The sequence below is a fragment of the Bactrocera oleae genome, chromosome 5 (assembly GCF_042242935.1).
Source record: "Bactrocera oleae isolate idBacOlea1 chromosome 5, idBacOlea1, whole genome shotgun sequence".
Lineage (NCBI taxonomy): Eukaryota > Metazoa > Arthropoda > Insecta > Diptera > Tephritidae > Bactrocera > Bactrocera oleae.
Genome location: NC_091539.1, coordinates 16,805,243 through 16,832,537, shown reverse-complemented (window position 1 = coordinate 16,832,537; position 27,295 = coordinate 16,805,243). Strand labels below are relative to the sequence as shown.

Sequence of the window (27,295 nt, the reverse complement as noted above, 5' to 3'; positions counted from 1 at the left end):
TTTTTGAAAGGTTTGGTAAATTTCCAAGTAAATTGTACTTACTCTAAATAAAGCGGTTACTTGATATCAAGGTATTTAACATACATATACGTACCAAATTTGTAATTGTTTCTTTTCTTTCAAGTTTATGGAGACGATACATTTTTGTTAAATTTTCGTCGTGATAATGGTGCTATTTTGTTATAATAAGTTTACCCTATTCAGTAGTGGTCACTGTTCCCTATTGTAAAAACGAATGTTTTAGATTATTTTCAAAAGACAAACAGAATTTATTTCTCATCCATGAAACGTTTTCATAACTTGGCTATCTAAAACTTTAATTTTAACAAAAATAATTCAGACCACCCTTAACAATAGAATATCACTCTTGTACGCATGTGAATTAAAATTATGCTTTTTAGCGGTTATAGAATTAAATATAGTAACACGATTGCAAACCAAGATCAAACAAATATTTTTATATATAACCAGAGAATGTAAAACACAATTAATCCAGGTTTACCAAAAAACAAAAAGGTAATAAAGCGTACGTTGCGATTAAAAGGTTAATTGTTTATAAAAATAACCACTTCGCGTAAGATGATGGTAGTATAAGTAGTTTGTAAATAATTTTCATATTTCGTGAGTATATATTGAATGTATGTATAAGCGAAAATATTTCATTTAGTTGAATACCATACTATCTACTTGTACATACTTTTGTATAACTTATCTTTACTAATAAGTTGGTTGGTTGGTTGTTTACTCAGAGACGAAGCCACCGGATTGAATGGAGAACAATAGCTGATTCACATAAAACTTTTCTCGCTTTGGTCGACAGTTCATACTTTAACAACGAAGCGAATAAGACATAGGATATGTCACAATGAACGATTTGTTTTCCGTACTTCTCTCTTATGAAAATGGCGACTGGAGATAGCCAAAGCATTAAAAGATGAGAGTTTTGCTTCGCCGTTGCGTTTCTTAGCTTCTATGTGAACAAACTCATATCATCGAACCAAGCGAAAATCGAATCGATCGAAGCGAAGCGAAAATTGTATGTGAATCAGCCATAATTAGCATTTTTAGAACTTCGCTACTTCTCCTCATTCAACTTGTGTTCAATATATTTTAAAAAATAACATTAAAAAAATTAAATAGCAAAATATAGAAATATAGATTTACATACATACATACCTACCTATTGGGTGTTTTCATGAAAACTGTGTTGGTGAAATAAAATCATAATGTTAAGTAGCAAAAAATCTTGTATTTTATACATACTTATGCATATGTGTTATTTATATCAAATGCTTGGATCAAAACTACAAAAATGTTTGGGTTTATACATAGCTAGTATGTTGTTAAGAAAGTTTTAGACTTTATTTTTATTTCTTGCTAAGAATGTTCTCTCTTTAAACTTATACTTATATTTACCTATGCTGGTAATTAGTTGATAGGGTAATAATGAGTGATTGTTTTATGGAAATAGTATTGAAATATAACAATTTCTATCTCAACATTGTCCATATCATTATTATATAAGAAAATTAATAAATATATGAAAATAAAGTATAACTGTATTTGTATATTATTTCTGCATATATCTTTAATGGAAAAGGCAGCGATAATTGTTTGATTTAATTTAGGGGTGCTTATAAATAATAGGGATCATAAAGTATAAATGTAGTATAAAACGTAACGTATTTCCAAAGCGTTTGTATGTCTGCAATAACTTACCAACCTGCCAAAAGTCGTATTGTCTACGGTAACTTACTTAATGAATCACATAAAGAATTTTGTGATAGCCATGCTGGTCGAAAATTAAATCTAAATTTAACGGTATTCGTCATATACTATATTTTTTATAGATCATTATAATTAACTAAGATGTTAGAAAAATGGACGTAAAATATTAGTTCAAAATCACGACGCCGTGGGTTGACACGCGCTGCGTCGGCTAAGCACTATTCAATATGCTATGGTGTTCCAATTCATGTAGTAAAACAACAATAAATAAAATTGAACCTTTTGAGCGTTATTACTTGTATTTTTATTGTCCTTATAGGAACTTTTTCGGATTCTAAATAAAATGCATACTTTGAAGTTCATTGAGTGGTAATTTTTGATCGAACGATTTTAAATAGTTAGTTGAAGGTTACCGATATCATCTGCATATAATCATGAGATAACCTAATACATACCTATGTTTTATCCCAGAAATGTAAGACTCACATAAATCTTAGTTTGTCTTCTGTTTAGCACATAGTATATACATATGTGCACATATATATACACACACTTCGATAATATTGTTAATTATGTAATTATACAAATAATTAATATTATATCATTAACACAAATCAGATACAATTATAAGCATACTCGTACGATTAGACGATAGTGTAGATTCAATTAGAACATCATAAACACAAGCAAAGCAGATTACTGTCACAAATACTTTTAAAACGTACATACATACATACATTAAATATACACAGGAATTTATTTTAGATATGCCGACATATAAAAATAATAACTAAAAGCCAGTGTAGTGTGTGAATGTTGTGCATATTCGCTTAAAACGAATTTATATTTATTTATATACTAGCTGACCCGGCGAACTTCGTACTGCCATAGCGTAGCTTTGATGCACTACTTTATTTTGTATAGCTGACAGTTGTCCTATCTTAGGTATGAGTACCTATTCAATTTAAACTGGAATCTATAATATCCGCCATATAAAAATGAATCCCTATTTCCCTGGTCTCGCCATAACTGAGAAGGACTTTACAAATTTCATAATTTTATTAAATAAAAAAAAATATATTTTTTCATAATAGTGTTTATTCCATAGGGTTTCATAATTCCACTTACATTTTTACAAATCGTTACCAAACAACTTGACATTTTGAAGTAAACACTGAGCGCAACACCACGCGCGCTCTAAAAAGCAACTAAAAGCTTTATTTGAATTGATGTTAGTTTTGCACATACATATATGCAGTTCTCACAGTAACGCCCACATGGTACCTTTATACCCTTCTCTGCTCTGAGGTAATATTTTTATACTCTCGCAACCTGTTGCTACAGAGTATAATAGTTTTGTTCACCTAACGGTTGTTTGTATCACCTAAAACTAATCGAGTTAGATATAGGGTTATATATATAATATATAAATTATCAGGATGAAGAGACGAGTTGAAATTCGGGTAACTGTCTATCCGTCCATCCGTCCGTCCGTGCAAGCTCTAACTTGAGTAAAAATTGAGATATCTTTATGAAACTTGGTAGACTTATTTCTTGGTACTGTGAGACGGTTGGGGCGTAATCGGACCACTGACACGCCCACAGAACGCCATTAATCAAAAACAAATAAATTGCCATAACTAAGCTCCGCAAGAAGATACAAGACTGTTATTTGGTACACAGGATCACATTAGGGAGAGGCATAGGTTTAATGTGCATAAAAGCGGTGAACTACCTAGGCCCAAGACTGGACCCCAGATTAACTTTCTAGGTACAAATCCAGCATGCCGCAGGAAAAGCAGCGAAAATCACCTCCCAACTCAGCAGACTAATGGTCAATATAGGGGGGCCCAGCCAAGAAAAGAGAAAGCTTCTAATGTCCACGACCATCAGCGTCCTTTTCTACGGAGCAGAGATTTGGGCAAATGTGTTAAAAAAGGAAAACTGGCGTAAGGTATTGGCTAGAGTATACCGCACCGCAGCCCTCAGAGTTGCATCAGCTTACCGCACGGTGTCAGGTGATGCAATATTAGTCATAAGCGGAAATGCCCCAATTGACCTTCTGGCATACGAAAGGAAAAAAAAAGCTCTGGGAGCTAAAGAAAATGCCTGAATACAACAAGAGCGCATTAGACCAAATAAAGAAAGACACGATATCAGCATGGCAACGAAGATGGGAGAATGAGAGTCGCGGCAGATGGACGGCCAGACTTATAAGAGAGCTAAACTTATGGACAAGTCGTAAATTCGGAAAAGTCGACTTCTACATAACGCAGCTACTATCCGGTCATGGATACTTCAAAAAGTATCTCTACAGAATGGGAAAAGTCGAAGAGCCGGCATGCCTATACAACGATGCGACTGAAGATGACGCTGAACACACATTCCTTAAATGTGAGCGATGGCAAAGGGAGCGTACCGCCGTAGAAGACCTGGTCGGTCCAATAAGCGCAAACAAGTCAATCAGCGTCATGATGGAGAGCGAAGCTAACTGGTCTATTATCCAGAAATTCGCAGAAACTTTGCTACGCAGCAAAAAGCGACGGTTCCCTAGAGGGGGGGTTTTTAGTGACCTGCAAGTGGCCCGTTGCTGTGACGACAGCACTGATGATGCGGAAGGCATTTTCCACCCCCTCACCAGCAAAAAAAAAAAAAATGCTATAATAACAAAATTCACTGGAAGCAAATGTTCTTAGAACCTCTAAATACAATGTGAAAATAGTTGAAATCGAGTGACAAGCCCGCCCACTCCCCATATAACGGTACTGTTAAAAAATACTAAAAGCGCGATAAACCAAGCACTAAACACGCCAGAAACATTAAATTTTATCTCTGGGATGGTATGAGATGACTTTATAGGAACCGCGTTCAAAATTAGTCAGTGGGCGTGGCACAGCCTACTTTTAGGTGAAAACCCATATGTTGGGATCTGCTTAACCGATTTCAACCAAATTTTTTTCATAACGCTCTTTTCAGATTTCTATATTACAGTGCGAAAATAGTCGAAATCGGACTACAACCACGCCTATTTCCTATATAACACCATTTTCAATTCCATCTGATCCTTTCACTTTCCACTATGCATGTCAAGCAAAAAAAATGATTATATTGGGGTAAAACTTTGCGTGAATAATACGTTTAAAGTATGCCACCTTGTGACCAAAAATTGTCTAAATCGAACCAAAACTGTTCAATCCCCTAAGTACTAAATATGTGGACCCCAATGCCTATAGTTGACATTCTACCGAATCTCAAACGAGTATACCATTTGACTTTGCGAGAGTATAAAATGTTCGATTACATCCGAACTTAGCCCTTCCTTAGTTGTTAGTTATATGTTTTATTAATATTACCGTCAAAGTCGGTACATTTAATTGTGGAAATTTAATTAAGTAACCACATTTCCGAACAAATGATGCTCTTTCAATATAGACTATGGCTGTGAATGACGATGACATTCGTTACGCGTGTTTTTTATAATATACAAAATTAAATGTATTTTTTCAATCTTTCTAAGACATTTTCTTAATATTTTTTTCCGTAAGAACCTTCTACAGAGTATTAGAAAACTACAAAAAAAAACAGCCAAATCGGTCTAGCCGTTCTCAAGTTATGGCGTGACAACGGGAAACGGGTTTAATTTTTATATATATAGATATGTATGTAGAGTCAATGTCTCTAAGAAAAGAAATCTAACACGTATATTTTCTTTGTAACGGGTGATCTAAATAGAGGTACTTTTTTTAATAGCCGCTTCTTGGCAGATCACGCGGATCGTGTCAAGGTGTCAAGTTATTTTTGTTTAGTATTGTTTGGCAATTATGGAAAGATTTACGTCTCAACAAAGTTTACAAATCGTTCAACTTTATTACGAAAATTCACGTTCTGTAAAGAATTTGGGTGCGTTCGAGATGGCAATTACGTTAGCAGTGTTGCAAATTTGTCAAAATATAATATCACGTTCTGCGTGAATTTGTGGCAACACTTGCAACAGCATCACGTTCTACTGTCACTTTTCGCACGCAATTTATGCAAATATTCGGCAACACTAGATTTTTGTCTGCATATCAGCAGAGTATCAGCAAATATGCAACACAGTAGCTGTATTGCTGTAATTATTAGGTAGCTCGAACGTACCCTATGTTTTACGCGCTTCGCTCAGCTTATGGTCAACATAATCGGCCTACTGAGCGTACAAATAATTTCCAGTTTTAGGCCGGCCGATTGGCCGCCAAAATCGTGTGATATCCCGCACTTAGACGTTTTCCTGTGGGATATGTAACGTCAAAGTCTATGCGGACGATTAAGGCTTTGGAGTAAAACATCACGCGTGTCATTCGCCAATTACCAGTCGAAATGCTCGAATGAGTCATCTAAATTGGACTCAACGGATGGACCATCTGAGACGTAGCCATGTCCAACATTTGAAAGAGATAATCTTCAAAAAAGAAATGTCAAAGAATGTTGTAGTGAATTATAATACATTCCCATTAAAATTGAATTTTCTTTAAAAAAGTAGCAAACCTTGAAATGGATCACTATTTGTATATACATATGTATATGTACACTCATTATAGGTATGATATAGAATTTCAAAAGCTGACTATTGAAAGCCAGAAAAATACTACATGTGTTAATAACTATTTTTTTTTTTTTTTAATCTGTTGCCTAACAATATTTACATACAGTTTTAGAATAAATGTGCAAGTCGAGTGAGAATGTTAAGTACAGTTTTCGTTTATTCTGCGTAGAAGTTGCCTTTGGCAGTAAATGTCAAAGCGCCGCCATAATTTCCGATATTGTAAAGCTTTTCATATTTTACTAATGTTGAAAGCTGGTAACCAAGGCCGGATTAAGGACAGGACCGACATGCCCCTACAAAATAATATTTAAGTTACTTATATTTATTAGAATATTCAAAAATTTATAAATTAGAAATTTATCGCATATTTTCCCAGAAAATAACAATGTTGATTTCGAACGTCATTTCCGGAAACGATGTGAAAAAGTAAAAAAAGGAAAGAAAAAACATTTACTTCGGTTGCATCGAAGTTATAATACCCTTCACTAAGACAAAAGATACCTTGCAAGAACTTGACTCAGTTATCCGATCTGAATAATTTCTTCGGACTTTGCTTTATTGCCTTAGGCAATAACCATTGCCGAATTTCGTGAAGATATCTCGTCAAATGATAAAGTTTTCCGGGCAAGCACTTGATTCCAATCGTTCAGTTTGTATGACTAGCATATAGCTGTAGTAGTCCGATAACGACGGTTCCGACAAATAAGCTCCTTAGGGAGAAAAGAACGTGTGCAAATTTTTAGATCGATATCTAAATAACTGAAGGAGTAGTTCGCGTATACACAGAGTGCTCGTCACGCTGCTCATTTAGGGTCTCCGCCGTTTCCTTCTGTTTGTTACAAAAATGGTGGCAAACTTAATATACCTTCTTCAGGGTATACAAATTTTACAGAAAGCTACATATATTCGTAATATGTAGAGAACTATGCGACATCAGCAAATTTTTTTTTGTAAGTTAGATTTATCACTAATCTTAAAGGTTAAAAATTAATCACAAAAAAGATCACACAAAAGATCGGACATTGGCGTGAAGTATTAAAAAGGGTTGTCAGCACCATCAAATTTAAAATCCGTGAATTTTCACTTTCAACCAAGGTGTTCAGGCACCGCCGGTGCAACATTCAACGAGGGACAAATTTCCCACGGAAGATTTTCTCAAAGTCATTGATGAATTGATTAGTGCACTTAAAAACCAAGTTTGCCAGTTGGTTTATGGACGATTTTATTTTATTGGTGAGCTAATATACATGAAATCAGATGATATTGACTTGAACGTAAAACAACTTGTGAAACATACCCAAAGACTTAGAAGCACCCTTAGGAAATGAGCTAATCAAACTCAAAAATTTTGCAAATCTCTACACAAAAGAAGAAAACGAATCAATTGAGATGTTTTTTTCACCGAATAATAAAGGAAAGCAATTTGCAGACATGTCATAGTATTGATTACTGTATTTCTTATGAAATAAGACGTCTGATTAATGAACATATAATTAATAACAATTTTTCAATGAATTGTATATAATTATGACCGCAAAAAAGGAGCCCACGCGTATCCCGACCCCAGGACCGCCTCATTCTTAATAGGGCCCTGATAGTAACACACAGGTTGGTTGTTCTCGCCATGAAATAGCACTACTAGCTACAAATTTTTCTCAAGTTGGTACATCTGTTGTGAGAACACATGCAAAGCTACAAGTCATTCTGTCAATTAATTCATTGTTAACAAGCCATTTGAAGTTGACGTGTCGGAGTATTTTTTATTAGTGATTAGATTCTTTATTTTGAAAGGTTTAAAAGCAACCGAAATTTATGAAAAATTGATAGAAGTTAGAATTGTAAGGAGTTTTCACCTCCAAAACGAATTTGAATTTTGGGCTGGTGAACAACTACACTAGAAATCATTGAGCAAGTTCATATCTCAGACGAACGAGTACTTCATATTTTACATGAAGAATTACATATGAAAAAGCGGTTTGGAAAGTTAGTGAAGCACACGTTAACAAAAAAAATAAAAACTGGATCGAAAATAAATTTCTTAGCATAATTTGGAGCTTTTTATGCTGGTTGTTTAGCTCCAAAGCAGGGGAAGCAAAGAAGGTTATGTCATCAGTTTTTTGGGATGGAAAAGAAATTTTGTTGATTGATTATTTGCAGAAAGTTAAAACAATCAACTCTGAATATTAATGCAGCCTTTGCGTTCAGCCTATTTTGATGAAAAAATTAGTGAGTACAGCACAAAAAATTATTTTTCATCAAGACAATGCACCTGCTCACAAAGGTGTTTTAACTATGACAAAATTCAACGAATTAAAGTACGAATTGCTTAAGCTCCCACCGTATTCACAAGATTTAGCTCCCAGCGACTACTACCTCTTTAGAAACCTGAAACAATTCCTTCGTGGAAAGCGTTTTTCGTTGAATGAAGAAGCTATTACAGCCGTAGGCGGCAGAGCTTCCAGAAATAGTCATTATAGAGATGGCATAAAATTATTGGAGGTTCATTGGAATAAGTGTATTGAAGTTAAGGTAGATTATATTGAATAAAAAAATATATTTCGCAAAGGTATCTGTAATTTAATTATTTTTAACATTTCTGCTCTAAGTAGGAGGTAGCGGTTGTCTCTTAGCAGGCATTTTTATACTTATACATACATATCTACCTATGTTGATAGTGTGAACTTGTAATTCTTTTGTTTGTAGAAGGTGAAACTAACAAATTAATTTATAACTATGTACATATACATATATGGTGTTACAAAATATATAAGGGCAATTCATGACCTGGTTATATAACATGTGTGGTGAATTCACGCGGTGTACATATACTCGTAACCATAAATTGCCTTTAGTCTGAGTGGGTGTATTAATGTGTATGCAAAGTACAAAGTTTTTAAAAAAAGCAGTAAAGTCAAAACAGAAAATATGCATGAAAACACTAATCTTAAGGTAGTTGGAATCCGTTACCTTTCACACTGTCGCAAAGTCCATGAAGCAATAATCCATAAGGATACCATGAAAACTAGTAGCACCGTACCAGGACAAATTGTCATTAAAGTCTTTAGAACAAATCTGAAATTGAACATAAATACAACTTATTTCAATGAAAGTAATTTTATTAAATTAATGTAATTCTATAATTAAATAAAAACTTCATAAATTTTATTTCCCTATTCCACCTGGTTCAGATAGCACATACATACATATGTGCCGAACAAATAATGCATACACAAACCTACGTACACATATGCGTACACATGTAAATACGTCACCGGCAAAAATTACAAACATTGTTCTACAAAAACAACAATCGTCTCAAGTAGCATAAGCAGCACACACACATGTCAATATGACAGCCAAATTGCTATAGCGACTCACGCGACGACAAAGCGTCACAACATTGTGTTGTTGGTACAAAATCCGAGCTGTGTCGGAAACAACAAACGAACGATTGCCGATTGTCACCGCTTCCCTTGCCGCTCTAACAGCTTTGCCAATAAACCATTGTAAATATGTATGTTTTTGTATGAGCATGCATATATGTATATCGACGCAGATTTTTGCGAGCCATATAAAAATATTTTAAAATTGTAAAATATTTTAAATCGACAAGAGCTATGTTGCCATTTTTGTCACTTTTTCCAGCGTTTGCCGGGTTGACACTTTTCCTTTCAAGAAGGAACATCAGAAAGTTGTTCAATTTATGATTTTTAGCTTTTGCCATCGTCGCGAAAAAACGCTTGTGGGCAAACACATGCTCGGAAAGATGTGTATAACGTTTACTTTTATGAATGAATCAACTTCGCTTGATAAGAGTAAGCCTGCGTTCATGAATGAAAATGTTGTTGTTGTGTGATTTACTATAAATTTGGCTTCGACACATTGATTCTTTGAAATGAAACCAAAAAAACGTGAGATTTCGCATGAAGCAAATAGTATACATATTTACATACATATGTACATATGTTGTTGGTAGACAGATATACTTACATAAAGTATGCGTTCTTTCATATTTGTTTAGATGCACACATAATTATATACATATATTTATATATATATGAGCATATGTGCGACCGCTTGGTCTTTTCAGATGTTATCAAAGCTTTTAATGATCATGCCATTTCAATACCCTTAATAGAATATTATTCCAAAAATTATTAATTTAATGTCTACGATAAGAAAATAAGTTTCACTTTTACCGTGGTTTCATAAAACCACACAATAGTTTTTTTTACTACATATGTTCATATATAAAAAATATTTAGTTTTCACATGTATTGTATATTTATTTTACTTATTTAAATAATTATATTACAGTTTAAAGGCACTAGCACTTATAATATGTATATTTAACTTTTAGTCGTATTTTGTGTTGACGTGTATGTCAAAACTCAGGCAAAGTTAAGTGGGTAAATCCCTTCTAGTTAAATTTAGTTCATGATAGAATCACCTGGTTTGAATGCAGCATTAATTATTGAGATATATTCACAGGTTTATGATGCTCATTTAAGATTCACTTATCATAAAACATGAGAAAAACGGAATATTTTAGAAAATTTGAATTATGAAATCAAACACGATAGTGAGCTTTAGGCAAACCCCTTTCTGATACAAGAATTATACCAACGAGTTGAAAGTGTTATATCTGACAAAATTCTTGAAAAAGACAGTGATGAGCGCTAGGGTCAACTCTTTCATTCTGTGCGAAAATCTTCTTGGACACCGAACTCTAGACTTTGAGTGGGAGTACCAATAAGAAATAGAATGTGACAAATCTTTAAATGGGAATCAACAATGTGAAGTAAATTTATGAAATAATCTTACCTCGTATTAAAGTTAATTCTGTTGAGGGCTCCTATGCTCCGCGACGATGCGTCCGTAAATAATTTCGAATGAAGAAGCATAACCCGACATATTAAATATAACCGAAGGAACATGGGTAATGATAACGCCACATCATAAGGTACCGTTTCGGTGCCCATAGTTTTATTTTTATTTGCCAATTTTGTGGTCCATTGGAAATAATATTCGCCAGGAATTGGATGAATTGCACATATAAAAAGTTCTAAACTTATTTGACTAATTCGTTGCCATGTCATTGCGATCCGCCAATCATCTGCACAATTGTCTATCATGAACAGCTGTTAATTTGCCAATACACCGTTATCCATTTAGAGTTGAGTGGAAAGATTTAAATGTAAGAAAAAGAAATACAAAGCATAATTTTACTAATAATTCATTAATTGGAACTATGAAAATTTATTATTTTTAGTGTGACAAACAAAATAACTAACAGACAAAGTAACGATTTGGAAGTCATTTACATACATTCACTACAAAACATAATGTTTTCAAATCATTAAAAACATAAAACATTTATTTCACTCAGCTAAAGGCACCTACATCCATATCTGTGCTCAAAAGGCATAACTAAAATGTCATCAAGAAATTTCCCTGCTTCAGATTATTAAGTTCCTCAAACAATTGATCGAATGTTTGCGGTGTGTTAATTTATTCATGGATAAAGACAAAATAAAACCAAAATCAAATCGAAAGATTTTTTGTTAACAAAAGGGGAGGTTAACATTTTCAAAAACCAAAACGTATTTCATTTAAAAAGTGAAACAAAATAAAGCAATTCGATCATTACTTTGAGTTTAATCGTAATAACTCGTATAGTCACACCTTGCTTGCAGAACAGGTCTTATTTCGTCAGGCATGCTGTTTATTAGTTTCTGGCAGGTTTCTATTGTGATTTTTTTCCAGTGCGCTGTCACTTGTTGAAAAAGTTCGTCACGATTTCGGGGAACTGAATCGCAATTTGTAAAGAACCTTTTGAGTTTCTCCCAAAGGTGTCCTATTGGGTTGAAGTCTGATGACTGTGGGGGCCAATCGAGAACTTTAATTTAGTTATCTTGAACCCATTTTTTTGCTTATCATTATCCTGTTGAAAAGTTGAAGTTGAGACTCGATTGACTCAAGCTTCCTAAGAGGTGTGATCAAAAATTTGAATTTAATCGAATGCGGTCATTCGGTGTAGAATCTTGGCAAATTTTCCGACCCCATTCTAATTCATATAACCCCATAGCATCACCAAACCGACACCAAATTTTAGAGTTGGCCTAACATGCTATTATCGATAGTGGTTCACTTTTCCGGTGCCTCCCATCTGATGTGTAATAGATTGTGAATTGTTTCATTACAAACGTGCAGCTGATAATTTTTCCGAAGCTGCTTATTGATTGCTACCGCATTATCACATGCACCTATCCTGATTATTTTTCGTTTCAGTGACCGAGACAGAAGACATTTTCGTAATGGCGACCGTTTTTTTTATGGCAAATTTTCCATTTTTTGCTTCCTTTAATATCGTTTTCATCTAAACATATTCAATTTTATGAGAAAAATGGAACTTATGAAAAAATATAAGAATAATAACATCTTAATGTTAAACAAAGAATTATTGTTTCTACCAAACAGTTGATCGAATGAGTTTTCACGCACAGCTACTCGCAATGAACTCAGGGAAGCAAGTGAGTTCGATGGCCCTCTAGTTACAAAGAGTGGAAATAGTATGTTAGTAGTAGTCTTAGCGCAGTACAACATTTTATTTACCATCGGCAAAGAAATATTTAAAAAGTTCCGCACATTTGATCAATAAATTGAGCAACTATATATTGTATCATTAGAATTTGTAGTTATGCATTATTAGAACAGATATGTTCTCATGTGAAGATTTTGATATTCTACTAAGATATGTCAATTACGTACATATGTGTATATGTATGTGCAAATAAGGTAAGAATAAACCAGTTTTTAAAGTACAAGCTGAATCTTTGCAAAATTTATGTTTGGGAAAATATACCATATACCAATTAAACGAGGTTTGAGCTGAATTTAAGACAATATTGTAAGGTGTACATATTTCTGATATGGATCAACTCTAATACCGTAGAGTTTTAAAAGCAACGCCTTGTTTTTCTCCTTTATTTAACTCTAAAAAATAAATATGAACAAAAGCAATAAAAATATTACTCTAAGTATCTGCATCTCATTTAAAGGTTTGTATTTCAGTGCTTTAAAAATGACACTATTAGAAATAGTGTTATGATTCTTTCTTAGTGGTGAAATTATTTCTTTTCGCGTGAAAACGGTGCTATAATACCACTTTAATGAGGTATTCGCATACTCTTCTGCTTCAATTCAACTTGATAATTTTGTTGTTGCTTCCACATATAAATTTTTTGACAAGAGGGCAGAAGCGAGCAGAGCAATGATCAATCGAAGACAGCTTATACAAGGTGCGTTCCAAAGTAAACCGGACTTAAAAAAAAAGACAGAACAAATGGTTTTATCGGCAAAATCAATTAATTTTATTCAAAATAGTTCTGCTTTAAAACAGCTTTTTGCACGGTCCAAAAGCATGTCGAACGAGTGTTTTAGCTCGTTGCCCGGTATGGCCACCAGTATGCCGGTGCAAGCCGTTTGAATGGCCTCCACGTCTGCATAACGCTTTCCTTTCATCGGCAAATGCATTTTTCCGAAAAGGTAGAAGTCGCACGGTGCCATATCAGGTGAATACGGGGAGTGGTTGATTGTTAAAATGTGATTTTTGGTCAAATAATCGGCAACAAGCGTCGATCGATGAGACGGCGCATTATCGTGCAACAAACGCCAACTTCCATCTTCGCGATCAATGTAGAATACCGCATTAACGGTTTGGCCGGGTGGAATAAATTCGTTGTGGACAATACCCTTGGAATCATAAAAACAAATCAGCATTGTCTTCACTTTTGACTTCTCCAGGCGCGATTTTTTGGGTTTCGGCTCAATTCTCATTTATGTCCTCACAACCACCTTGAAAACGTTGAAACCACTCGTGCACTCTGCTACGGGATAGGCAATCATCGCCATAAACTTGTTTCATCAATTGAAACGTTTCGGTAAAAGTTTTACCAATTTTAAAACAAAATTTAATGTTGGCTCTTTGTTCGAAGCTCATTTTCGCACCGATGCCAAAAACATACTGACACTTAAAACGCAATAACTTCACTTCCAATAGATTTTTACTGGATGTCGATAAAGGATAGCAGATTCTAACGCACTAGTCGACATATAGATAGACTAATGTTTACTTTGTAACTTTTTACTGTTTACTTTGGAACGCAAATTGTATAATAGGTGTAGTTATAAAATAAAAAAGACTACGCTACAACTAAGCGTAAATCGGTATAAATACAAAGCCAACCATAAAAAATAAGCAAGTCACACTCTTCATTAAGCGTTTAAAGAAGCTCCATAAGGAATATTGTAATAAAGTTTATGCCATGATTATGCACCTTAATATTCAAAATAAGCGATACATATATATCTTTTCATTACATACACAAGTACATGTGAGTTGTCATACGTAAGCATACATGTTACATATGTACACACACACAAACAAGTAAATATTTGGCACAGCTCATTAAAAGTAGTCATTAAAAGATAGGAGCCTGATACAATTAGATAAACTTAGTAGTACATATAACTATAATAACCAAGTCAATTTATCAATCTAAATGATTTCTATCTGAGATAATCCGATGGATACTAAATCTATACATTAAACCATAACCATACTAAATTACAGCATCGGTCTGTATTGGCTGTTTTACATGATATTATAAATTTACTAAAGCTCGTTAAATTTTATATAACATCTTGGTCAGTGAGTAGATATAAATATCTCAAATTTTAGACCAGATTTTTTAACAAACATATTTATATTTTTTGTCTTTCTGCTGTATATTTCCTTCATTTAGAATACATTTCCATAATTTGAGAAATACATCATATATAATACTTACAGCAATTATAAAACGATTCATGATTAAATTGTTATATTGGTCTTCTAAAATTTAGTGCAATGACCAAATACCAAAAAATAGTGTGATTTAAGTCTTTATTTTGCCTATTAAATTATTTCCATTTAGAAACGTTGATGTTCTTATTCTAAATACAAGACGAATCTTTTATAATAGATATTTTTATACACGCTTTAAAAGTCCGAAAGTTGATATTGCTTGTAAATGTAATATATTGATGCGTCCGTGTTTACAGTCGGTCTTATATCTGAAACAGTTACCGACATTCACCACCACCACCGCTTCTACCGTCCGCTTCAACAGAACGTACGGTCGCATATCCGCGAAAACTGAATTTTCCCGTAAAAATTAGTAATTAGAAAATAAACTTGAACATGTTTGAATTATTCTTTAAATATCTCAAAATCACAGTCCAATACATTTATTTCTAAATTTATAAAAAGGTAAACTATTATTATTAGTTTGATTTTAGTTTTGAGCTTGTATAGGTACAAATAGAACAATGTCAACATTGGTGAAATGACAACAAAAGAGAACAACTGATTTCTGCGTTGCAACTACGGGCTTTACTTTAGACAGATTTGGTTTGATACGGTCGGAAAGTGTGGAAGGGAGGAATGTCGGTGACTGTTTGAGCTATTAGAATGAATTTCATTAAACTGTATACCAGCTTTCTGACGCTTCTTGGAACGGTACGCAAGCGTTCTGACGCTATGTTGACTTTTCGTTAATCTAAAGTCAGTCCAGAGTTGTATTTAGTCTTATTGTAGGTAACATAGTATTTCTTTTATTTCAGTAATTAGTCTTTCGTGTGTTATCCTACCTTGGCACTACATATGTATATACATAAATGTGTAGTTTGAATGACTTTTAAAGATTAAAAGTAGTATAGGTATTTGTTTAATTGAAAAAAAAAATCAAATTGACCGAAATGTGGCAAATATGCATCTCGTACGACATCGCCCAATATATGTATGAAGTAGAAATTCATATATACTTGTAGTTCGCTGACATATTGAGCTGTAAGTTAGTTAAGTTCATTGCATAACCAGAGTATACCCAAATAAGTATGTTTGTATGTGTGTGTATTCACGGTCATGTATGCCTATAATTATGGAGTTATATACTTGTACTTGTATATGTATCGTAGGGACTATAACATATTATACAAAGCTCCAACTAAACTACCATCAAGAACTTACTCACAAATATTACAAAACTTTTATATTTACTTACTGAATTCTGCAAAGTATAATAAAAGGTCAGTATTAGAAATATATATAGGATTCACATTAATATTATATAGGGTTTCTAAAAATTATACTATGGAAACGTAAATATGAACTGTTAAATGGTTTACCAAATGAATTTTAAACACATACTTGTACATTAAATAAAAATATAAATCAGTTAAACGTAAAGTGTGAATGTACGTAAACCTACGTACTGTTACATATCGATAATTATTTTTAAAACCTGAAGCTTAGTTATGTAGGTATATACCTATAACTTGGAAAAAAATGTTTGATGATATTTTGATCTATTGGAATTATATAACATCGTGGAAGCTTCAAAAGCTGGATTTTTTATTACGTTTAATTAAATTTGTGCTTTTTTGTTAAATGTTCTAATTTTGGATATTTAACAAAAATTTTAATAATTATAAACAAGTAAGGAAGGGCTAAGTTCGGATGTAACCGAACATTTTATACTCTCGCAAAGTCAAATGGTATATTCGTTTTAAATATCTTTGTGGATCTTGCCGCCTTGTTCTATGTTGACGGATATTTTCGGTAAAAAGTCAGCTATAGGCACTGGGGTTCACATATTCAGTACCTATGGACTTGAACAGTTTTGACTTGATTTAGACAATTTTTGGTCACAAGTTGGCTTACTTCAAACGCATTATTCACGCAAAGTTTTACCCCGATACAATAATTTTTGCTTGATACCACGCCCACTGTATAATTTTGAACGCGGTTCCTATAAAGTCATCTCATACCATCCCAGAGATAAAATTTAATGTTTCTGGCGTGTTTAGTGCTTGGTTTATCGTGCTTTTAGGGGCGGGACCACGCCCACTTTAAAAAAAATTTTAACTACAGATGCCCCTCCCTAATGTGATCCTGTGTACCAAATAACAGTCATGTATCTTATTGCGGAGCTTAGTTATGGCAATTTATTTGGTTTTGATTAATGTCGTTTTGTGGGCGTGGCAGTGGTCCGATTACGCCCATCTGCAATACCAACCGTCTCAAGGTACCAAGAAATATGTCTACCAAGTTTCATAAAGATATCTCAATTTTTACTCAAGTTAGAGCTTGCACGGACGGACGGACGGACAGACAGTCACCCGGATTTCAACTCGTCTCTTCATCCTGATCATTTATATATATATAACCCTATATCTAACTCGATTAGTTTTAGGTGATACAAACAACCGTTAGGTGAAAAAAACTATTATACTCTGTAGCAACAGGTTGCGAGAGTACAATAACATGAATTTAAAATGAGATAAAGTAAATATTTATCAAAGCCATATGTCAGTTCTCATAATACAGTGGGGATGAACATGAAAACGTAAATCTCTTTTCTCCATTACTCTAGTACTATTTTAGTTGGGCTGCAAATAGAAAAAGGGGACAGATATGCTCATCATAAAAATAATATCATCAATTAGTAATACTTTATTAAATTTTAAAAACCGAAAGCAAACCATAAATTTGCAATTGCGAAAGAAACCCGTTTAGTTTCTGTTGTCCTGCAATATTCGACCAGACTTCCACGAACACGGTATATTCAACCAGAAAACTGACTGAATCTTTTTGACTGGATCTTGTTCAAAGCATGAATGTGGTAAGATCAATAATAGTGTGTCTTTTCATCTCTCCCGATTCTAGAGTTTCGCACAATTACTATGGCAGATTCAATATATTGCTATCGGTTTTACCTACATGAGAAGTGCTACAAAGGTACAAATGTACTCGTATTATAAGAAAAATTCGTTATTATGACGTAAATGCTACTACAACTTTTTTGATGTTTTTTAAAGTAAAGTTCATTAGATATGGGGTTGTATTTGTTTCTAACATTGGTCGATATAAAGGAAGCATCTCAATGAAGCCACCTTTTTATGTTCCAAACATACTGAGTTATTTATTTAAAATATTTATTTTTTCTACTTATTTTTACTTAGCACCATAATTTTCAATCAAAAATTCTCATGTCATGATATCAGATATTTTAAAAAGTCAATAGGATTTATGTTTATTCAAATCTCTATTTTTTGATGGCATTAAAAATATGTATATACATTAATATGGCAAGTTTTCTGATAAAATGCAGAAAAAGACTCCTCTAAATAATTCAAAGGTGTTTTTTATTTCATCTTCTTTTTATTTTGCAGGTGCAGCTGTAAATACCGTTACAAAAAATACATGTGAATAAGTTCAAGAGAATTATGAAAAATTAACCCTAAAAGAAACTTTTGGGACGTATATAGAAAGGTTAATACTATTTGTAGTTTAATCACTATCAGTATGACCTAAATAATGTAACATAATTTAAGCAAGTAAGAAAAGTTGCGAAAGAATTCGACATTCGACGAAAGTGAATGGTTTACAATCAAATTCGTATCTTATCAACTTGTATTATTGGTAATAGATTCAATTAAATTTAATTGTTGTGCTGATATGCAAAACGTGAATCAGAAGATCGAAATTGATTATATTAAGTATATGAGGTTTGGACCAAGGTCTACATATATAGGGTATATTTTACATTACTCAGTTATATTCAAGAACATATTTTCAAGCTATTTTATAAATACATAATTAATATACTGACCGACATATTCAGCATAGAGTTTGTGAGAATAACCAAAATCATTATTTGGCTAATTCGTTGTCCAATAACACATATTTTTGTCATTAAACTATAGTATGCTTAATATTATACGTGTAACTGTCGCTTAGAATAGTTGAATCAAAAGTGACACTTTATTGTTTTTTTCTCATTCGCCGAAACAGAGTTGTGTATAGTTTATACACAGGTAATATATTAATGCTATGTATTCCGTGTTTACATTTATGTTATTTAGGTTGTTATTATTAATATTATGCTATGGTTTATTATTACTACAATTCGGCCGTATTCACCATGAGATCACCTGATCTCATTTGTTTTTACTTTTTGCCTCGCGTCCGTTGAACCAAGGATTTATATTTGCAATTGTCCAAACTCCTGTGTATGGTACACGTGACAGTAATCCCTCAACATCTTTAAGTACAACTAAAATATGTCTTTTTGTTTTTGAAGTCTTATCTAAAGGTTCAAAATGATCGATATGAATGATTTCAAACTGAGCAATTCCTTTTGGTATATTGTGTAAAAATCCTTCCTGACGTCCATTTTTTGAAGAAATGACAAACAGTTTTTTATGTGTATAGAAACTTTTTCACTCATTTTTTAAGCCAGTAACTATTTGAAATTAATTCTATTACTTTGTCTATACCTACATGTCCAACTTTTTCATAATATTTCCGTATATATTATGTGAGTTTCCATATATTGTGGCACATAAAACAAATCGTTACCGTCGCTACTTTTTCTATTCAAGACGCCGATTCGCATTTCGTACAAATTGTGTTCTTTTTCGTGTTGCATGCGCTTACCACCCCGGTGGTAAAATGTGTAATAAAAATTTTGTATTTCTAATGCCCATCGTGCTATTCAAGGGTTTAATTCTTTTTATTTAAAGTAAGGGTAGGTAAGTTACAATCTGTCACAATTTTGAATGGTTTGCCTTGAAGATATACCCGAAAACGATGCAACGCGCTAACTTACGCAAGTGCGTGAATTTTTCACTTCTGATAGCGTTTTAGTCATAACTGACAATTTTCAGATATGACGGATTTATGGTCAGCAATGACTCAGAAAAAACCAAACAAACAAACAAAAACAAACCAAGGGTCTTAAGAAAATGATAGAAACTTTGTTCTGCGCGCTGATAAAATTTTTCAGCTATGACTGTCATATTAACCATCAGATGACCGTCACTGTTCTTGTAGGGTACATAACAAATGTAAACAAATAGATGTGTCAATCAAAACTCATCGAAAACACACAATGTCGGTCAGACCGACTTTGACTCCACAATCCACAAATTGTGTTTTCAAGAGGATTTCAATTCGGTGCGAACATAGTATAAGTATGTATGGCATGTGGCTAAATTTTATATTATAAGCTTGTTACTGTTAAAAGTCAGGTTGAAAAACGGAAATCATATATATATTGGAGATAGAGAAAGATATTAATTTTGACATTGCTCAGCTATACTCGAGCATAGAGAACATATTTTGAGTCAATTTTATATATAAACAAGTAAGAAAGAGCTAAGTTCGGATATAACCGAACATTTTATACTCTCGCAAAGTCAAATGGTATACTCGTTTGAGATTTCTTTGTGGATTGACTGATATTTTCGGTAGAAGGTCAACTATAGGACCCCATCCACATATTTAGTACTTAGGGGCTTGAACAGTTTTGGTTCGATTTAGACAATTTTTGGTCACAAGGTGGCATACTTTAAACGTATTACTCACGCAAAGTTTTACCCCGATATAATCATTGTTGCTTGATTTGCATAGTGGAAAGTGAAAGAATCAGATGGAATTGAAAATGGTGTTATATGGGAAATAGGCGTGGTTGTAGTCCGATTTCACCCATTTTCGCACTATAACATAGAAATATGAAAAGAACGTTATTTGGTTGAAATCGGTTAAGCAGATCCCAAGAGATGGGGTTTCACTAAAAGTGGGCGGTGCCACGCCCACTGACTAATTTTGAACGCGGTTCCTATAAAGTCATCTCATACCATCCCAGAGATAAAATTTAATGTCTCTGGCGTGTTTAGTGCTTGGTTTATCGTGGTTTTAGTATTTTTTAACAGTACCGTTATATGGGGAGTGGGCGGAGTTGCCACCCGATTTCAATTATTTTCACACTGTAGGTAGAGGTTCTAAAAACATTTGCTTCCAGTGAATTTTGTTGTTATAGAATGAGCGGTTTAGGAGATATGCACATTAAACCTATTAGGGCCGGGACCACGCCCACTTTAAAAAAAATTTTAACTACAGATGCCCTTCCCTAAAGTGATCCTGTGTACCAAATAACAGTCATGTATCTTATTGCGGAGCTTAGTTATGGCAATTTATTTGTTTTTGATTAATGGCGTTTTGTGGGCGTGGCAGTGGTCCGATTACGCCCATCTGCAATACCAACCGTCTCAAGGTACCAAGAAATATGTCTACCAAGTTCCATAAAGATATCTCAATTTTTACTCAAGTTAGAGCTTGCACGGACGGACGGACGGACAGACAGTCACCCGGATTTCAACTCGTCTCTTCATCCTGTTCATTTATATATATATAACCCTATATCTAACTCGATTAGTTTTAGGTGATACAAACAACCGTTAGGTGAACAAAACTATTATACTCTGTAGCAACAGGTTGCGAGAGTATAAAAATGTTAATACTCACTGATCGACATACAAGTATTCGGCATAAAACTGGTTAGAATAACGAAAAGTATTATAAGTAGTATATGGAACTAGAGGGTAGTATTAACCCGATTTTATAAATTTTTGCCAATACTAGATACTACTAAAATGCCACAGACTAATAAAATGCTACCACTGTTTCATTAAGGTACCTCACATACCATCACCAATCATATGGAGTAAAGTCAGACGAATACATGGGGCTAAGTAAAATTTTCATCATTAACGTCCATTTTAGGCACAAAGATATCTTGTTATGTTTATAACTCACATATTGGTTGATATAACCTTTTTATAACACGTCAGCTCTTAGAACAGTTTATATAGTAGCATAAAATATTTTATATTTTACTGTATTAATTTTTTTATGGTTTCTGTTTATTCATGTTCATGTTTTGTTTAATAAATAAATCCATTTTCATAAAAATGAAGTGTACAACAAAATGGTCTCTTAATTAAAACCAGCGAAAAGTAAAAAGATTTCAAGGGGAAAAGCTGTCGATAGTATTTTTTAAACTATCGAAACTAACAAGTGGTAGGACTATCTATAGTTTCGCAGTTCTAGTATGGATAAATCTGTTTGAGTAATCTGCAATAAAGCAATATATGGAAGTAGAGGGTAGTATGTGTGGAATAAAAGAATGAATGTTTTAGTGGTTTTTTTTTTTGCATTTTTTGGGGAAGCTTACCATAGTAATGTATATTTGTTTCATAATATAACATTAGAAAGTAAAGATTTCAGCGAACATAAAGAATACTACTTTTGGCTTTTGTGAAGAGGAAAAATTAAATATTTTGAATTCAAAAAAACACAGTGTGTTAAATAAGATGGGCATAAAAAGCATAGTTTACCCCAAATTTCTTTTAAAAAAAAATCGTAAAAGACAAAAATAATAAACCAAGAACTTGGTTACTCTAATTTATTCACATAAATTTTTACGTCTTTTGATCTTTTCATTACCTACAACTTTCATATAGTATTCGCAGTGTTGCTGGAAATCAAGATGGACAATTTTTACCCCTGAAAATTCGGTTCATTTTAGTTTGAATGGCAGCTAACATACATTGTGACCAGAAAGTTTCCGGAAATTGTCATTTAAACTGACCTCGCTGAATATTTTTCAGTACTTTTTTTGTGATAAGTTGGTAGCACCGTCCTTAATTACTATGCCAAAAATGATCTGTTAACCAGTTTGTTTGCAGCAGCTGTTGAAATCGGTCGACCTCAGTAGTGTTTTGCGATTTTTACGATGGAAAAAAATATTGAACAAAGAATTTGCATCAAATGTTGTGTTTTGAACCAAATTTCGTGTGCGGGATTGTTGTGAATGTTAGAAAAGGCTTATGGTAAATCCATTCTATCGAAAGCCCAAGTCAACGACTGTTACAAAGCCTTTAAGGATGGTCGAGAAACCGTCGAAGTCGACATGTCTTGTTGCGGTCGTCCTTCGACGTCTACCACCCAGCAGCTCGTTTGATTTTGACCGCCTATTTAAGAATGATACGCGTCATGGCTCGACTTGTTCCAAAAGCTGAATTTTTCGGAAAAAGATCGCACCGAGCTGTAGTTGTGAACAATTTTTGGACCAAAAACTCTTTCAATACCATCGATCAACCACCGTATTCATTGGATTTGGCCCCAAACGATTTTTTTTTTGTTTCCAAAACTCAAGTTACCACTCCGCGGAACCCGTTTCGATTCGATTGAGACCGTAAAAGAAAATTCGCAGAGGGAACTGAATGCGATCCTGGACAGCGCCTACATGGCATGTTTCGATGATTAGAAAAATAGGTGGCATATGTGTATCGCTTCAGAAGGAGCATATTTTGAAGGCGAGAAAATAAATATTGATGAAGATTAAACATATTTCGTTTTATTTATTCAATCCGATTTAAACAATTTTTTCGGAGACTGTAGCGTTGTCGTGAGTAATAATTTATGCCAAATTTTGTGAAGGTATTTTGTCAAATACAAAAGATTTCCATACAAGTTATTCATTTTAACCGATCAGTTTTTATGGTATTTATGTCCTATAATGGCCTAATATCGGCGGTTCCGACATATGAGCTGCTTCATGAGGAGAAAAAGACTTGTGAAAAATTTCAGATCGATATCTTAAACTGAGGGACGTTCAAGTATAATCAAAAAGACGTACATGTCTAAATCGAACCAGCTCATCATGCTGATCATATATGTATACATATGTAAGTATATTTGTAGGGTCTCCGACGTTTAGTTCTTGGTGTTACAACCATCGTGGCTCTCTCATGGGCACAGCAAAAGTTTGTGCATTTGCTAATAACAAATTTGTTCTAAATATTAGTGTATTTCAATTATATAAAACAACGTAAATGTATTTGTTCTGTATTTATTCCGTTCAATTGTAAGAGCAGCCACCTTCTTATAGTACGCGCTATACGTATGTCAATTAGTTTGAAATCACGTAAAAGTAAATAATCACACAAAATGTTATGATTATTTACGATATTTTTTGATTTGATCTTCTAGTATTTTTTGCACCTCTATGTGAAATGTTTTATCGCAAAACACTATGTGCCCAAGCGTAACAACATTAGACATAAAATACACATACATTTAATCAACCCAATAACAAATCTCTAATATTTGTCGTAAAGTTAATTTTATTATGGCTGTATAAGAAATACATCTTACTGCAGAAAGTTCTCCTTGCTGATAATGGTCAACTTTGGTACATAGAAAAAGGGCTGTTCTTGAATTTAAAGAAGAGCATTGTTGTTGAAATTGTTCATGGAACTCATCGAAGTCATTTAGTCTTCAATTTATACCCTGAACAGGGTATATTAAGTTTGCCACGAAGTTTGTAACACCCAGAAGGAATCGTCGAATATACATATAAATGATCAGTCCATCTGTCTGTATATACGTCTGTATATACGCGAACTAGTCCCTCAGTTTTTAGCTAATAACCTGAAATTGAAATTTGCACCTGTCTTTTTCTCACTAAGAAGCTGCTCATTTTTCGGAACGGACGACATCGGATCACTATAGCATATAGCTGCCATACAAACTGAACAATCGGAATCAAGTGTTTGTATGGAAAACTCTTTCATTTGACGAGGTACCTTCGCGAAATTCGGCAAGTGTTATGTCCTAAGGCAATAATACAATCTTCGAAGAAATTGTTCAGATCAGATTACTATAGCATACAGCTGCCATACAAACTGAACAATCGGAGTCGAGTGCTTGCATGGAGAACTCTTTCATTTGACGTGGTATCTTCAAGAAATTTGGCATGGATTATTGCCTAAAGCAATAATGCAATCTGCGAAGAAATTGTATAGATCGGATGTCTATAGCATATAGCTGCCGTCATTAACTGAACGATTGGAATGAAATGTGCTTGCATGGAAAACTTTTTTTATTTGACGAGGTATATTCACAACATTAAATCGGAATCAAGTTCTTGTAATGAGCCTTTGTATTTGTGAAGGGTATTATAGCTTCCGTGCAACCGAAGTTAACGTTTTTTCTTATTTTTGTTTTTGATTTCGCATGTATGCGATGTACTTTTTATAAAAAAGATAAGAATTAATTAAAATTGTTATATTTCAATACTTAAAAAACTGTTTTAATGATAACTGAGTCTAAAAAATATGAAATACATAAATTTTTGCAAAAATAGTATAACTCATGTTCAAACTATTCACATTAACAAGAAAGTTGTTAGTTTGTTAATTTGGTTTGTCAGTATTTTCACCAACTAATTACTTTGAATAAATCCTTCAAGCAATTAAAGTAGCATTCAACATCGCTAAACTCATTTACTTTGATGTCTGTTAGTATACAATTCTTTACTAACAAGTAAGAAAGGGCTAAGTTATGTTAGGGTGCAACCGAATGTTTTATACTTTCGCAACTTGTAAGGATCAAAATTGTTGCCAAAACTTGATTACAATCAAATTTGGTATTTTATTAAGTTATATTATAGGTCATAAACTCATTTTATTGCAATATTTTACTTCGCGTCAGCTAAAATTATATTAAAATCATCTTCAAACGAGATGTACGAGGTGTGTTCAAAGGAAAAGGCGAATTTTGATTTTTCACGGGCTTTTCGATTATCGATATTTTGTTTTTGTTATAATCGGATACATATGTTATTATGTGCTTGCATTAGGAGCCAATTTGTTTTTGACAACAGAAAACGTTAGTCACGTTTTTGTGTGCTCTTCGATTTTTGACTTTTGAAAGAAATGGATGAAAGAATATGTATTACAATTTGCATTAAAAATGGATTAAAGTGCTCTAAGGCACTTGAAATGTTGACTGTGGCATTCGGTGAGTCCACTTTGTCTCAAAAAGATGTTGGTACACGTGCTTGTCCGCCGGCCGGCCGCTGCTTGTCCTTGTTTTGTTTCATTCATTCATCCACTTGTCGTGCTTTCGCGCAGTCTTGTACTCGTGTCACTTGTTCTTTGTTGGTCTCGCTGCATTATATCAAACTCGCTGTGTTTAGTGTGTGTATATTTGGGTTCTAACGAGACCTTCAACATGGATAAATTCGTAACCCATACGTCAACTGATGATCAACCGTCATCGAGTCAACCCGTCGTTAAAAAACAAAAAGTTATGAATACTAAACGGCAATACGATGAAGACTATTTAAAGTTGGGGTTTACTTGGACAGGAGACAAAGACGAACCAAACCCTTCTTGTCTTGTTTGCGTCCAAAAATTATCCAATGAAGCAATGGTCCCTAGCAAATTAAAGAGACACCTCTCTACAAAACATTCTCATCTCTTGGACAAGGACTTACAGTACTTTCAACGTTTGCTGAAATCTCAAGCCCAGCAATGTACAAGTCTTACCAAGACAATGACTATATCTGACAAGTGTCAAGAGGCAAGCTATCACGTGGCGGAGCTTATAGCAAAAAAAATTAAACCACATACTATAGCAGAAAATTTAGTTTTGTCAGCTTGTCGTCAGATTGTGAAGACTTTATTTGGGGTTGAAGCTGAAAAGGAGGTGTTGAATATTCCTCTGTCAGATAACACCATCAGCAGGCGCATAGAACACATGTCAAAAGATATTGAAGCACAATAGAAAAACTACGAATTGTTCGTACATTCGCCTTACAAGTTGATGAATCAACTGACATAAGTGGAAAGGCCCAGCTGCTGGCATTTATACGTACGGTCGTTGAAGATGACTTTATTGAAAACTTTTTTTGTTGCAAAGAACTGCCCGAAACAACAAGAGGCGAAGACATATTTAATATTTTGGATGATATTTGAAATCCTCTGATTTATCATGGACCGATTGTATTCGAATATGTACCGACGGAGCACCTTCAATGACTGGTTCTGTAAAAGGGTTTGTTACTTTGGTGCAAGAAAGAAATCCAAATATTGTACTGACCCACTGCTTTATTCATAGGGAAGCATTGGTATCAAAAACTCTACCGAATGATTTCAAAACTATTTTGGAAGATGTAGTAAGGGTTATAAATTTCATTAAGAGTCGGCCGTTGAAATCTAGATTATTTAAATAAATTTGCCAAGACATGG

At 33.7% G+C, this 27,295-nt stretch overlaps 1 protein-coding gene across 12 annotated transcripts in view; it reads right to left on the bottom strand.

Annotated features, from left to right (window-relative positions):
• The window catches only part of SK (small conductance calcium-activated potassium channel), a 236,778-nt gene that overhangs the window by 30,720 nt on the left and 178,763 nt on the right, over positions 1–27,295 (bottom strand). For all 12 annotated transcript variants that reach the window (XM_070110224.1, XM_070110232.1, XM_070110233.1 and 9 more), the window contains 2 exons: positions 11,135–11,451; positions 9,278–9,382 (listed from right to left, as the gene is read on the bottom strand). In XM_070110224.1, the coding sequence (XP_069966325.1) occupies positions 9,278–9,382; positions 11,135–11,451 (422 nt within the window). The remainder of the gene's footprint in view (positions 1–9,277; positions 9,383–11,134; positions 11,452–27,295) is intronic.